The sequence below is a fragment of the Perca fluviatilis genome, chromosome 12, assembly GCF_010015445.1.
Source record: "Perca fluviatilis chromosome 12, GENO_Pfluv_1.0, whole genome shotgun sequence".
NCBI classification, from domain to species: Eukaryota; Metazoa; Chordata; class Actinopteri; order Perciformes; family Percidae; genus Perca; species Perca fluviatilis.
Window position 1 is genome coordinate 27,883,869 of NC_053123.1, and position 12,328 is coordinate 27,896,196.

General features: G+C 40.6%; 1 protein-coding gene across 1 annotated transcript in view; it reads left to right on the forward strand.

The window, feature by feature from the left end:
• LOC120570327 (contactin-associated protein-like 5) overlaps positions 1-12,328 on the forward strand; it is a 105,803-nt gene that overhangs the window by 78,944 nt on the left and 14,531 nt on the right. The window contains exons 16-19 of the mRNA XM_039818619.1: positions 1,210-1,380; positions 2,332-2,550; positions 7,127-7,366; positions 9,344-9,571. Of these exons, the coding sequence (XP_039674553.1) occupies positions 1,210-1,380; positions 2,332-2,550; positions 7,127-7,366; positions 9,344-9,571 (858 nt within the window). The remainder of the gene's footprint in view (positions 1-1,209; positions 1,381-2,331; positions 2,551-7,126; positions 7,367-9,343; positions 9,572-12,328) is intronic.

Consider the following 12,328-nt stretch of genomic DNA (forward strand, 5'->3'; position numbering starts at 1 on the left):
ACAGAAACGATAGCATTGGTTGTCAAATGCTCGGAACTATTATCTGTTATTGATGTTTTTCTGACAATTGACGCCTTTTGCAATTCTGCGAATAAGGGCTGTGCTCTTTCAATGGAAATCAAATAGAGTCATGTTGTTATACCATTGCAAAACCTTGAAACGGTCAGGTGTACAAATTGTGTGACTTTTGACACCAGAGACCAGCGCTTGTGTCCTGTTTCCCACCAAAAGTCAACACCGGGAAACACTGTGTCACCAGTGTTTCCCGGTGTTGACTTTTGGTGATTTTCAGATTCCATTAAGTCCTTTTTAGTATTTCGTCGTTGCAAATGTGAGGAATCGATGCAAGTGGGGGAAAAAAATTGACTAATGAGATTCCTTCACAAAAAGGAAGAAGAATTATGACCAAAAAAAGTCCAGGCACTCAAGGTTGGTTCCAAAAAGTGATAAAAGGCCTTTAATAAATAGGGCAAGAAATTAAAAATACACCAGCGCGTGTCGGCTTCCTCAGGGTGTAGTCTACACAGTGTCTACCAACCTTGAGTGCCTGGACTTGATTTTTTGGGTCTTTTTTCATCAGAATTCTTCCTTTTTGTAAATTGCATTCCGTTTCTAATAAATGAGCTTCCTTATTTGGTACCTATAGCCTCCTCCAGTCAGGAGTCTTCCTACCTCCACTTTACTTTAGAGCTGCAACGTTTAGTCGACTAATCGATTAGCCGATCGACAGAACATTTGCCACCTATTTTGATAATCGATTAATTGTTCAAGTCATTTTTCATGCTAATATAGCAGACGCCTGAATAGCTCACCTGGTAGAGTGTGCGTCCCATGTACAAAAGCTCAGTCCTTGTTGCAGTGGCCGCAGGTTCAACTCTGACGTGCGGCCCTTTGCTGCATGTTGTTCCTCCTCTCTCGCCCCTTTCACATCTTCAGCTCTCCTATATAATAAAGACCCAAAAACTAATCTTAATAAAAAGCTTTTCTCTGTTTAATGTCCTATTAAAACGAATATCATTTTGGGGGATGACAAAACAAGACATTTAAAGACAGCACCTTGGACTTTGAGAAACCGGGATGGACATTTTTCAGTCTTTTTATAGACCAGTGAATTAATCTAGAAAATACTCAGCAGATGAATTGATAAGGAAGATAATCTGTTTGTTGCTGCCCTACTTTACTTTCATCTTTCCTTTCCTTTTCTTTCAGAGTCTATATGGAACGCAGCGTCTTTCTACCAGGAGTCCTCCTACCTCTACTTCCCCACCCTACAGGCTGAGCTCGCCTCTGATATCTCCTTCTACTTCAAGACGAGCGCTCCTTCAGGAGTGTTTCTGGAGAACCAGGGCCTCAAGGACTTCATCAGAGTTGAGCTCAGCTGTGAGTCGATGTACAAGTAAAGAAAGAGAAGTTCATGACAAGGATGTGCGCACAGAATGCAAAAAATAGCCATACATGACAACACCCACAAAAGCTGTTAGTGATTGCCTTTTTTTTTTTTGCTTTTCCCGGATGGAAATGCTAGGTGTACTGTAGTTGACAGTTTAATTTCCCCGAGAAGCAGTCTGTCAGGTCTGCACAGCGTGATGTAATCCTAATGACACCGTCAACAGCTGTGTCATGCTGTTGCAGGAGACGTTAAAAGCATTTCTTACTACCCATGTAGTGAAGCTGAAGTCCTTAATAAACACACCAGATGGTTTTAAAGATAACCTTGTAGACTTACTGGAGGAACGAGGAGATGATATGCTGCAAATCAAATTTACCTATGCAAAAGATTGACTTGTTTACACGAGCACCAATGAAGGAATACGCTGCAGTTATCAGGTTTTTAGGATTATGCATTAAAGAACTCAGCGACATGATCAAGTACTTATCCAGTCCTCAGCAGTCCATTAGTGTATTTATTGTAGGTGTTAAAAGGGATTTGAAATTGTTGATTACAGTGTGTTTTCTTCACAAACCTGAGGGAGACGTCCTCAGGATATTTGGAGCCATTATGTATTACTGCAGCATCGCAGACGTTGTGAAATATTGACAAGCTGTCAGCTGGGCCCCCTCATAAATCTATTCAGGTCATCAAGTTTTCCCAGCAGCATTGTATCACATTGCATCAGAAAGGGAGGATAGAGAGGAACATAAAAAAACCTAATATCACATTCACTCTGACCTGGCTGTCTGTGTGTGTGTGTGTGTGTGTGTGTGTGTGTGTGTGTGTGTGTGTGTGTGTGTGTGTGTGTGTGTGTGTGTGTGTGTGTGTGTGTGGTTGTGTGTCTGTGTGTCTGTGTCTGTGTGTCTGTGTGTCTGTGTGATTCCCCACTGGCCCTCCAGCTCCCTCAGTGGTGACTTTCTCCTTTGATGTGGGAAACGGTCCAGCGGTCCTGTCCGTGAAGTCCCACCTCCCTCTGAATGACAGACAGTGGCACTACGTGAGGGCAGAGCGCAACGTGAAGGAGGCCTCCCTGCAGGTCGACCAGCTCCCCCTCCGCTTCCTGGAGGCTCCGGCTGATGGACACCTCCGCTTACGGCTCAGCAGCCAGCTGTTTGTAGGTAGGCTCGCTGTCGGACTGAATTTATACTTCCACCAGAGACGGGTTTATTTAAACCTGCATTAATTGATTTTTGTTGGTGGTGGGGTTGGGGGGGGGGGGGGGGGCTTCAGTGAAAGAACATTGATATATTATCACCTTATAAAAGTCGCCTGACATTAGCTCTCCTTTTAGCTTGTTTTTTTCTCCACATAAGCTCTCCTCCGACTCCTGAGGGAAATATCTGGCTCATAGCTGCTAAATGCTCCACTGTGTTCAGCAGCTACTCGCTAATTTGTCTGTGCTGTTTGGTACTAGGCAGGTAGTGCTAAAAAAAACCTGCTGCTAGAAATTAGGTTAGTGAGCGTAATTTGTCGTTGAATTAAAACCACAACAATGAGCTGAAAGATAATCGAACGGGGAATTGCAGAGTCGGGATAATTCTCTGTGGGGTTATCACCAGGAGCAACACCTTTCACATTTTTGCCATTGTTGATATAAAAATTTTGATTGGTGCAGCTTTGAAGGAAAGGTTCAGATGCCTTAATACAACAATAACGTGTAATTCTGAAAGAGTTATTGCTCGTCGTAATCATTCCTCCTCCCCGAACTGGCCTTGAAGTGATCCTTTAGTAGCACAACTACATTGTGAGAAATGGGAAGAAGAAAAAAGTCCAGGATGCTTGTTCTGTGCCAAAATGCATTCCAAAGTACAGCTGAAGGTAACATGAGGCTTCGACCAAAGTCCCATATTAGGGACGGCCTCTAGCTCACCCAGTAGAGCGTGCGCCCCATGTAGGCTGAGTCCTTTGCAGCGTCCCTGTCACTTTCCTGTCTATCCACTGTCACAATCTAATGAAGGGAAAAGCCCCCAAAAAAATAATCTTTAAAAAGTCCCATATTAGCTGTGGCTGTGAATTTTTAACGGAGCAAAGATTGTGGATTTTGTCCCCAATTTCTTACAATGTAGTCACACTTTAAAAGGATCTCTTCACAGCTAAAATGGAGAGAGAAGTGATTACAGCTAACAATTACTGTCTTGAAAAAATACAAACCTGCACTGTAAGCTGCTGTGAAGAGCTAATGTATTATATTATTTTTTCATTATTGCTCCGGTTCAGGAGCGTGGCTGCTTTCTTTCTCCTCTCACATTTCTCCAGCAGCCTTTCACCCCTCTCTGACATTTTAATGTGGACTTCTTAATAATACACCAGGCCTCTGGAGGGGACAGACCCCATTTAAAAATGTCTTCTTTTTTTTTTTTTCACGTGTTCTCCATTTTACTCAAGGCCTACCGCTCATGCACTTAATGGGTCATTTACTTTCAGAAATAATTTACCAGAGGAGTGAAATGACAAATGGAAGTAGTAATTCTCTGTTGATCTCAGATGAACTTGTCATTAGGTGAAGATGTAATTGTTTTCATAAGAACGCAGAGATCTGAGGAGCAGTTAACCATAGTCCTCAGAAATCCACCGGAGTTTAGAATGCCAACACAAAGGAAGCGGAGGGTGACGGACATCTGGCCGAAATGAGGGACATCCGATGGAATTTCCAGCGGCACCGGAGCAATCGCGGAAAATGAAACGTCGTCGATATATATATACGATCTGGCTAGCTCGTGTATTCATTTTGGAAGCTTATTTTTAAAGCCAATTTTTATCACATTGGTGAAACAAAGTAGAATTTGTTATAGCGACTAATGTAAAATCACATATTGCTGTAAAATAATGCCTTGCAATGTATTTCATTGATAAAATACTACATACCTGTCGAGGATGGAGAGGGCCCAATCAGGATCAGTTTGGAATGCTTTCAATTCACGCATTTCTATTTCCTTGTTGGTCTTGTCCCAGTATCGAACATAAACACAAAATGTAACCCTTAAATATAAAATTCTCAAAAGAACAATCTTCTCCAGCTTCCTTTTTAACTGGCGTACGACACACTGCCAAATATTGCCTGGGAAAATACAAACATATGCTCTTCCGGTCTGCATGCCATAAATCGTAGTAGTAATGTAGTTCCTTTCATTATTTATTAAAAGGCTCCATACATTTTTATTTTTATTTTATTTTAAAGGAACACGTCGACTTATTGGGAGTTTAGCTTATTCACCGTAACCCCCAGAGTAAGACAAGTCGATACATACCCTTCTCGTGTCTGTGCGTTTTGTAACGCTGTCTGACGGCTCCACCGGTAGCTTAGCCTAGCACAGAACCTGCAGGTAACTGGTTCCAACTAGCCTACTGCTCCCAATAAGTGACAAAATAACACCAACATGTTCCTATTTACATGTTGTGATTTGTAGAGTCACAGCGTGTACAAAAAACAACGTAACATGAGACACAGCCATCTTCTAACCATAAACAAACCGGGAACAATACTCTCAGACAGGCTTGCTGCAAAGCAAATCATTCCGCCCAAGTACTATATTCTTCCGCCTGAGAATATAGTTCCCGGTTTGTTTACGGTTAGAAGATGGCTGTGTCTCATGTTACATTGTTTTTTGTACACGCTGCGATTCTACAAATCGCAACATGTAAAAAGGCACATGTTGGCGTTATTTTGTCACTTATTCGGAGCAGTAGGATTGCTGGAACCATTCACCTGCCTGTTCTGTGCTGGCGTGATGCCGCTGGAGCCGTCAGACAGCCTTACAGCACGCACGGAGATGAGAAGGGTATGTATGGACTTGTCTTATTCTGGGGGTTACGGTGAATAAGCTAAATTCCCAATAAGTCGGCATGTTCCTTTAACAGTGACATCTACATCCTGTTTGAATTTTACTATGTAATGTTTCTGTATAATTATACTGTAATTACACTGAAAGGCTGTATCAAACACATATAGGGGCTGAAAACATCTTTTAGCCTATATATAGACATTTTTAGCACATCCAGTAGGAATAAAGCAACTTGATGGAAATAAGAAAAATTACTTTTTAGAGATACATTTCTATGTTCTCGTCTAAGGGAAGTGTGATAGACATCTGTCGGCTAAAGCTAGCTAACGTGACCCATAACCCAGGCTACAGAAAGTTGTCTCTTTCATGTAGTGAGAAAGGACCTGTGTGTGTCCCAGACCATCAGCAGGAAGCAGATTAATAGCATGAAAGATGGGTCTCTAAATATCAACAATAGTAACATAAGCATGTATGGAATCCCTGCTGTTTGTGTCATCAAAATATAACCCTAGAAATATACCAGACAAATAAAAAAATATGTATTATGAAGCTTTATTTTATGAGTATCAGTCTCAGGGGATCATGTAAGGAAATTATACCCACCTGTTTGTATGGGTTTGTTTTCTGAGATAAGTAACAATGTGATACATTTGAATTAAAAGTCATCAGTCTCCCACCTGTGTGAACCGTAAATAATCAATGCAAACGTTTGTTTTCTATGTGCATCTCACAGTGATGCCTCTTGGAAACCCGTCTAGTTTATTTCGTTGTACATTTGGTCTTAATGAGGTTTCACATGCTTTAGGGCCTGCAGATTTGCCCCAGATGCAGAAGTGGAATTAAGTAAATGTTTGTCGTAAATCCTCATCAGCCTTAAAGAGAATCAGGGTTGTAAAATCACTATAGATGCTTCGTAGCATAGACAGAGAGCATTAGATGTGACTAACAGGGTTTTTCCTGGCTCAGAATGGGCCTTTGGGGGCAGTAAGCATGATCAGTCCACATTCAGTAAAGGCAAAGAGTCTGTGTTACCTTATTTGACTGAAGTCTGTGCATTTACCTGTTATTTCTGACAATTGATAAACAAAAATGTATTATGCTTAAGGAAAATCAAACCCCAAATTAACAAAACTAATACATAATAAAATAATAAAATTAACAATGAATTAAATCACCAGCCTGACTTTGGAGATAAAACTAAGATTAGCTTTTCTGAGGACAAAAGACCCACCGGCGAGTCCAAGCTATGTTTGACAACACTCCTACTCAAAAAGCAATATTACAAAATTTCATTTAGACATTAATTTACTATTTCATCCAAAGCGACTTATAATTAAGTGCTTTCAACCTTGAAGGTGCAACCTCCAGACAACAAGTAGTAAGTGCAAGTCCATTAGCTTTAAATAAGCAAAACTACAAAAACCCATATGAAAGTGCAGCTTTAAGACTATATATATATATATATATATATACGGAACCCAAGACTTTTGTAAACTCATTTCAAGCACCAAAACAATTGAGTGTAGGTATGTTTTCACACGAGATTTGAGAAATATTTCTGCTTTAGGGCCAAATTATCTCTTTACACATTGCTCTGGAACAAATTAGGGCAACACTTTACAGAAAGATGAGTTTGTTCTAAACATTGTAATATGAAACACATGGGGATCAGGTTATATCCAAACACCATTCATAAATGCCTTTAGACCTTAGAGATGGTTTTTTTTGGTACATTGCTCTTAAACACATTTAGAGAGGATTTGAATTGCTATTTTTTATTCTCAATTCTTCTCATTTTGGTGCTGGTGATTTTTCTTTGGGGCTGGCTAAAACCTCTTTTTGGAGGGGGGGAGGGGGCGCCAAAAATTCCTCTATGCAGGAAAAAACCCTGACTAAACTGTTCTCGTCTCAGGAGGAACAGCATCCCAGCAGAGAGGCTTCCTGGGCTGCATCAGGACTCTGACCGTCAACGGTGCCAGCTTCGATCTGGAGGAGAGGGCCAAGATGACGCCGGGAGTGACCTCAGGTTGTCCCGGCTACTGCAGCGGCTCCAGCAGCCTCTGCCACAACAGAGGGAGGTGCATCGAGAAGAGCAACGGCTACGTGTGCGACTGCTCCCAGTCCGCCTACGGTGGAACCACCTGTAATCAAGGTGAGTGCCGATCGACGACAAAAGCTTCACCATTAACGTCGTTTGATTAGGTTAATGTTGATTGCAACAAATAATCAATCATTGCCAAGGTTATTCCATTACAGCGCATCAATAAAAATGCAAGTAATGCAAGAGGCAATTAATACTTGTCCTGGCTCCAGACTCCAAGAACATTTAAAATGCATTAGACCAAATTATCTCCTGCAGTATGGGAGCACAGAAGAGAGCACAGACACCAACACAACTGAAACCCACCAGAGCAGCAGGCTGAGAAAGGAGCCGTACAGACACGGTAGAGAGAAATAGTTTAAAGAGGTATTCTGAATAAGAGATGGACATTTCTGGCTACAAATGGGACAGACCACACTGTTTCCTCTTGCTCATTGTGTTAAATACCGTTGCTGTCGGGCAAAAATGTCCAAAACCGTATTTTTTCAAGAAAGGAAAAAAAAGGCTGATATGAAAACATTTTCTTGAGCCGTTTTTCATAAAGTCCGACGGAATCACCTCGTGACTGTTTAAATATTTTGTAAAAACCCATGGACGGACATAAAGGGTGACCAATAGCATTGATTTATGGAGGAAAAAAAATGAATATGACAAAATATGGAGATGCAAGGTTTCTGCCCGACAGCGACACCCATGCCAGAATATAGTAAATCCGACTGCTGTTCAAAGATATTTCTTCTTTATTACATTTGGATCTTAGCGCAGTTAGCTATGTTGTTGTGCTGCCTGTCAGATGTGTCACCTATAGGTCATTGACTCTCACTTTGATCTACAGTGTGTCTCTCTGGGAGTTCAACTTTCAGGAGAAAAAATGCACTTCTTAAATAAATGCTTTCAGCTGTGTGATAGAAGGCTTTTCAAAGCTCTGACGTTTTGACAAAATGAAAGTACGCCACATTAAAAGCATGCGTGAGATTAAACCAGGAACGTTTGCTTTGAAAAGCAATTTGTCAGTTTGATATTCTGGTATTTATTCAGTTTATAAATATAGTAGTACTTTACGTAGCAATTATATGCAGCAGTTGCCTAGAGATTATCACTGAATGTGCTACTAGCAGAGACTGTGGTACTACTGAGGCCCTCTCATTGTAAATTTCTAATTGCAGCAATGTCAGACAAGACAGTAATGTAATGGCGTCTTAGTACAGTATGTTGGCATACTGTGGCTTCAATCTTTTATACACTCCGCTTCTCTTTCTTAACTCCAGGAGCTATGTTTTTTTTATTTGTTAGGTAAGAAATGTGCCTTTTCACACAACAAAACACAGAATACACACAAGCTGGCTTGTTAGGTGAGTTTTGTTGAGGGAACTGAATGCCTCTTGAGGGAACTGAATGTCTGTTCTTTTCATGGAGATGAAGTTTAATAATGTGCTTTCGTGTGTTTGCTTCACATTTGTAGCAGTGTGTGTGATAGTTGCTCATCCATTTTCATATCCCTCCACCAAGTTTGTGTGTTACAAAAAGACAGCGAGTGAGTTAGTTTCTAGACAACACCTTTTCTCAGGACTTAAAAGCTAAAGTCAGGGAACAGAAGTATCCTGTGTGCAGAAAAAGACCACAGAATACATTATGTTTTGCTGCAGCTTTGCTCTGCAAAATAGAGACTAATGCGTATCTCTGGCTATTAGTAGGTATACCGTAAATCCACCTGAGCTCTCTCGTGTCCCTGCATATACACACCGCTACACCTCTGAAGAAAAACATTGTTTTTGGACAGATTTTCATTCAAACAGTGCCTTCCCTGTAGCTTTACCCATTGGGAATAAACTACTTTTTTTTTTACCCCACTTTCGATGAGGTTGTGTTGTTGCTTTTGTATTTTGAGGCGTAATGAACATTGCAGCCTCTGGAGGCCATGAGCTGGCTTTCAGTCTTTTAATCTTGTTTCAAAAAGAGTTGTAACAGAGCTCCCGGCACTGACATATATATATATATATTTTTTTTTTTTTCTCTCTGTGTGTGCAGAGGTGTCGGTGTCCTTCGACTTGGAGTCCTCAGTGACCTACACCTTCCAGGAGCCCTTCTCAGTGATGCAGAACAGAAGCTCGCAGGCCTCCAGTGTTTCGACAGAAAGCAGCAGCAGAGCCAGAGAGGACTTGGCCTTCAGCTTCGTCACCTCCCAGCGGCCAGCCATGCTGCTCACTGTCAGCACCTTCAGCCAGCAATACATCGCTGTCATCCTCGCCAAGAACGGTACATACAGGTTTTTTCATTAACAGCATGGAAGAAAAAAGACATGCCACAAAGTAATAACTTAAGGCAATGGCATATATAGTTAAGTATTTATATACTTCTTTGAATGTTATCTGTAGCCTTTATCGCCAAGGTGGAGAAATCATTAACTCAGCCTATGCAGCCAGACAGATACATTTAGCAGCTGCATGGTTAGCAAACATCTTCCGCCATGTTAACGCAACCAAAGCAATGCTGCTTAAAGTGCTCATATTATGCTCATTTTTAGGTTCATAATTGTATTTAGAGGTTAAATCAGAATAGGTTTACATGGTTTAATTTTCAAAAAACACCATATTTTTGTTGTACTGCACATTGCTGCAGCTCCTCTTTTCACCCTATGTGTTGAGTTCTCTGTTTTAGCTACAGAGTGAGACATCTTACTTCTATTCCATCTTTGTTGGGAGTCGCACATGCGCAGTAGCTAGGTAAGGACTACTAGCCAGTCAGAAGCGAGAATGTATGTTCACCGCTGAGTGAGCATTATAACGTGTGTTACAAAGTGACCATGTTTGTCTCTGAAGTAAAGGCTGGACTACAATAGAGCTGTTTGGAGCAGTTGGTGAACAGTGTTTTCTGTTGGAGATGGTAAGTCCCTTTGGGGTGGACTTTGGGCTTTTTCACTTTGTAAACCTATAACGTGCATAAAAAGATATATAACACAATAAAGGAAAGGGAAAAAGCCAAAAAGCATAATATGAGCACTTTAACAGTTCCATGGCTGTATTAAATGCTACATGGTTCAAACTTTACATCACCATATGGCAGCGATGATTTGGATAGAAACCTACTGTTTGACATATGAAGCTCACAGTGATGTGATAAAATTGAAATGTGATTCCACATGATGACAGTGAGGTCAAAATGTTGCTTTCAGGTACATGGCTCGGGATCAAAACTTTTTTTTTCAGCCAAGTAGCTCAGTGATTAAACCAGCTGTGAAGTTTGTTGCTTACATGCTCAATTATTTACAATTTTTGCAACCCAATAGGCAATTTGTGGATTTGCTCGTGGGGGTGAAGTAAATAACTTAAAATGTTTCCTTTTTTCGTTATTTTTTTAAGATTCTTTTTTTTTTTCGAATTGTGGAATTAGTGCAAATGTTTTGACGAAAAGCAAGCTGGCTTTACAGTGCTGATCTCTATTAATTAGTAGTAATTAACTGTGTCAGCATCCAGTTTTACTTAACCTCTCTGTCTGACTGTAAAACGGCTCCACAACTGAGACATGGTTTGCAGAGAGTTCTAAGACAGGGGTAGATTGTAAAAAAAAAAGTCTGTTTATATATATATATATATAAAAAGAGAAAAAGACAAAAAATAATAGGTGGGTGTGACCATTAAACAACTGGTTCTCATATGAAGTAAATAATGACAGGAGGAAACAAAACCAAAATAGGACATGGGTCTTATTTTTAGGGGTTGTTGAGGAAGGACACCGTTCTCTAATGTATCTTTTTTTTTTTTTTCAGTTTCAGATTTTCAGGAAAAATCCCTGCACTCATAGGCTGACACAAATGTGTTACCATGGTTACCAAATAATTTTGCATAAATACATAAGAGATTGCTGCCTTGACAGTGGGCTGGTCCACTTTACGTTTGCACCACAAACGAGATACGCCAGAGTTTGACATTTTTAGGCAGAAAAATCCACTTAAATGAAAAGGATTCAATCAAAATCCCATTGCACTCCAGCTACCAGGGTAGGGTTACTTTTAACCTCCAGCAAGAACCGACTGCAAGGACATCCATTTCGTTTTTTTGTATTATACAGAAAAATATTAAAAGTAACATTAAATGTGTTACATTTAAACTGGCCTGATTCACTTAAAACGGGTTTACAGCAACATTGTGGAAATATGGGGTGTCTCTGCTAGGGCTGGGGACCAAACTTTGATACCTTTAGGCACCGATCTGCGCCCATAGGCAGTGAGCCAATAAGCATGCAGCATGCTTTCAAATCAAATCATAATGCAATGCAGGAAAAACACTACACGCACAGAGACATGGCTCACTTGTGTATGTATTTCAACTGGCTTCACTAGAGTATATGCGTCACATAGGTGTAGTGGAACTGCGTCGATTAAACCTCTACATATGGGTGCGCGCTCCACCAGGCGAGCCACCCAGGCACATCTTAATTAACACATCCCCATGTGAAAACCTCAAAATAATTCTTGGGAAATCTCAAGTTCATTTGCATGTTGAAAGGTGTTGAGCTGAACAGAAAGTGTGGCTGACAGTGAACAGGCAGCTAATGTGTATCTTAACTGCTGCTGCCAGCATGAATATAATACCGGAGCCGCCCCCACAACTTTGTGCAAACTGATTATGTGCTAATGAATAGATTTACCTTCTGCGGTTCTGCTCCTCCTCTGCATCTTTCTTCAGTCCTATACATTACACCAGAACATATGCACAATACAAGTCCTTGTACTGTATATCCAAAGGAGAACGTTTTTTTAAAAAGACCTTGCAGAGTAGACAAAACAACACAAGAATAAAAACAAAAAAAAGACCCACCTGCGAATGGACTTAACTGTTTTGACCTGCTTTAGGTCTTGAGAAAAATCCAGAAAAAGGTCTTCACTTGTTACAAAGTATTTCCTGCTGTCAAAGCCATATCTCAGCGTTTTCAGTTTCTGACAGCAAAAAGACTTCAAAGCTTTAAGCTGACAGCCTTTAAGCTGTATCCAAACTTCCGAGTATCATATTGAGT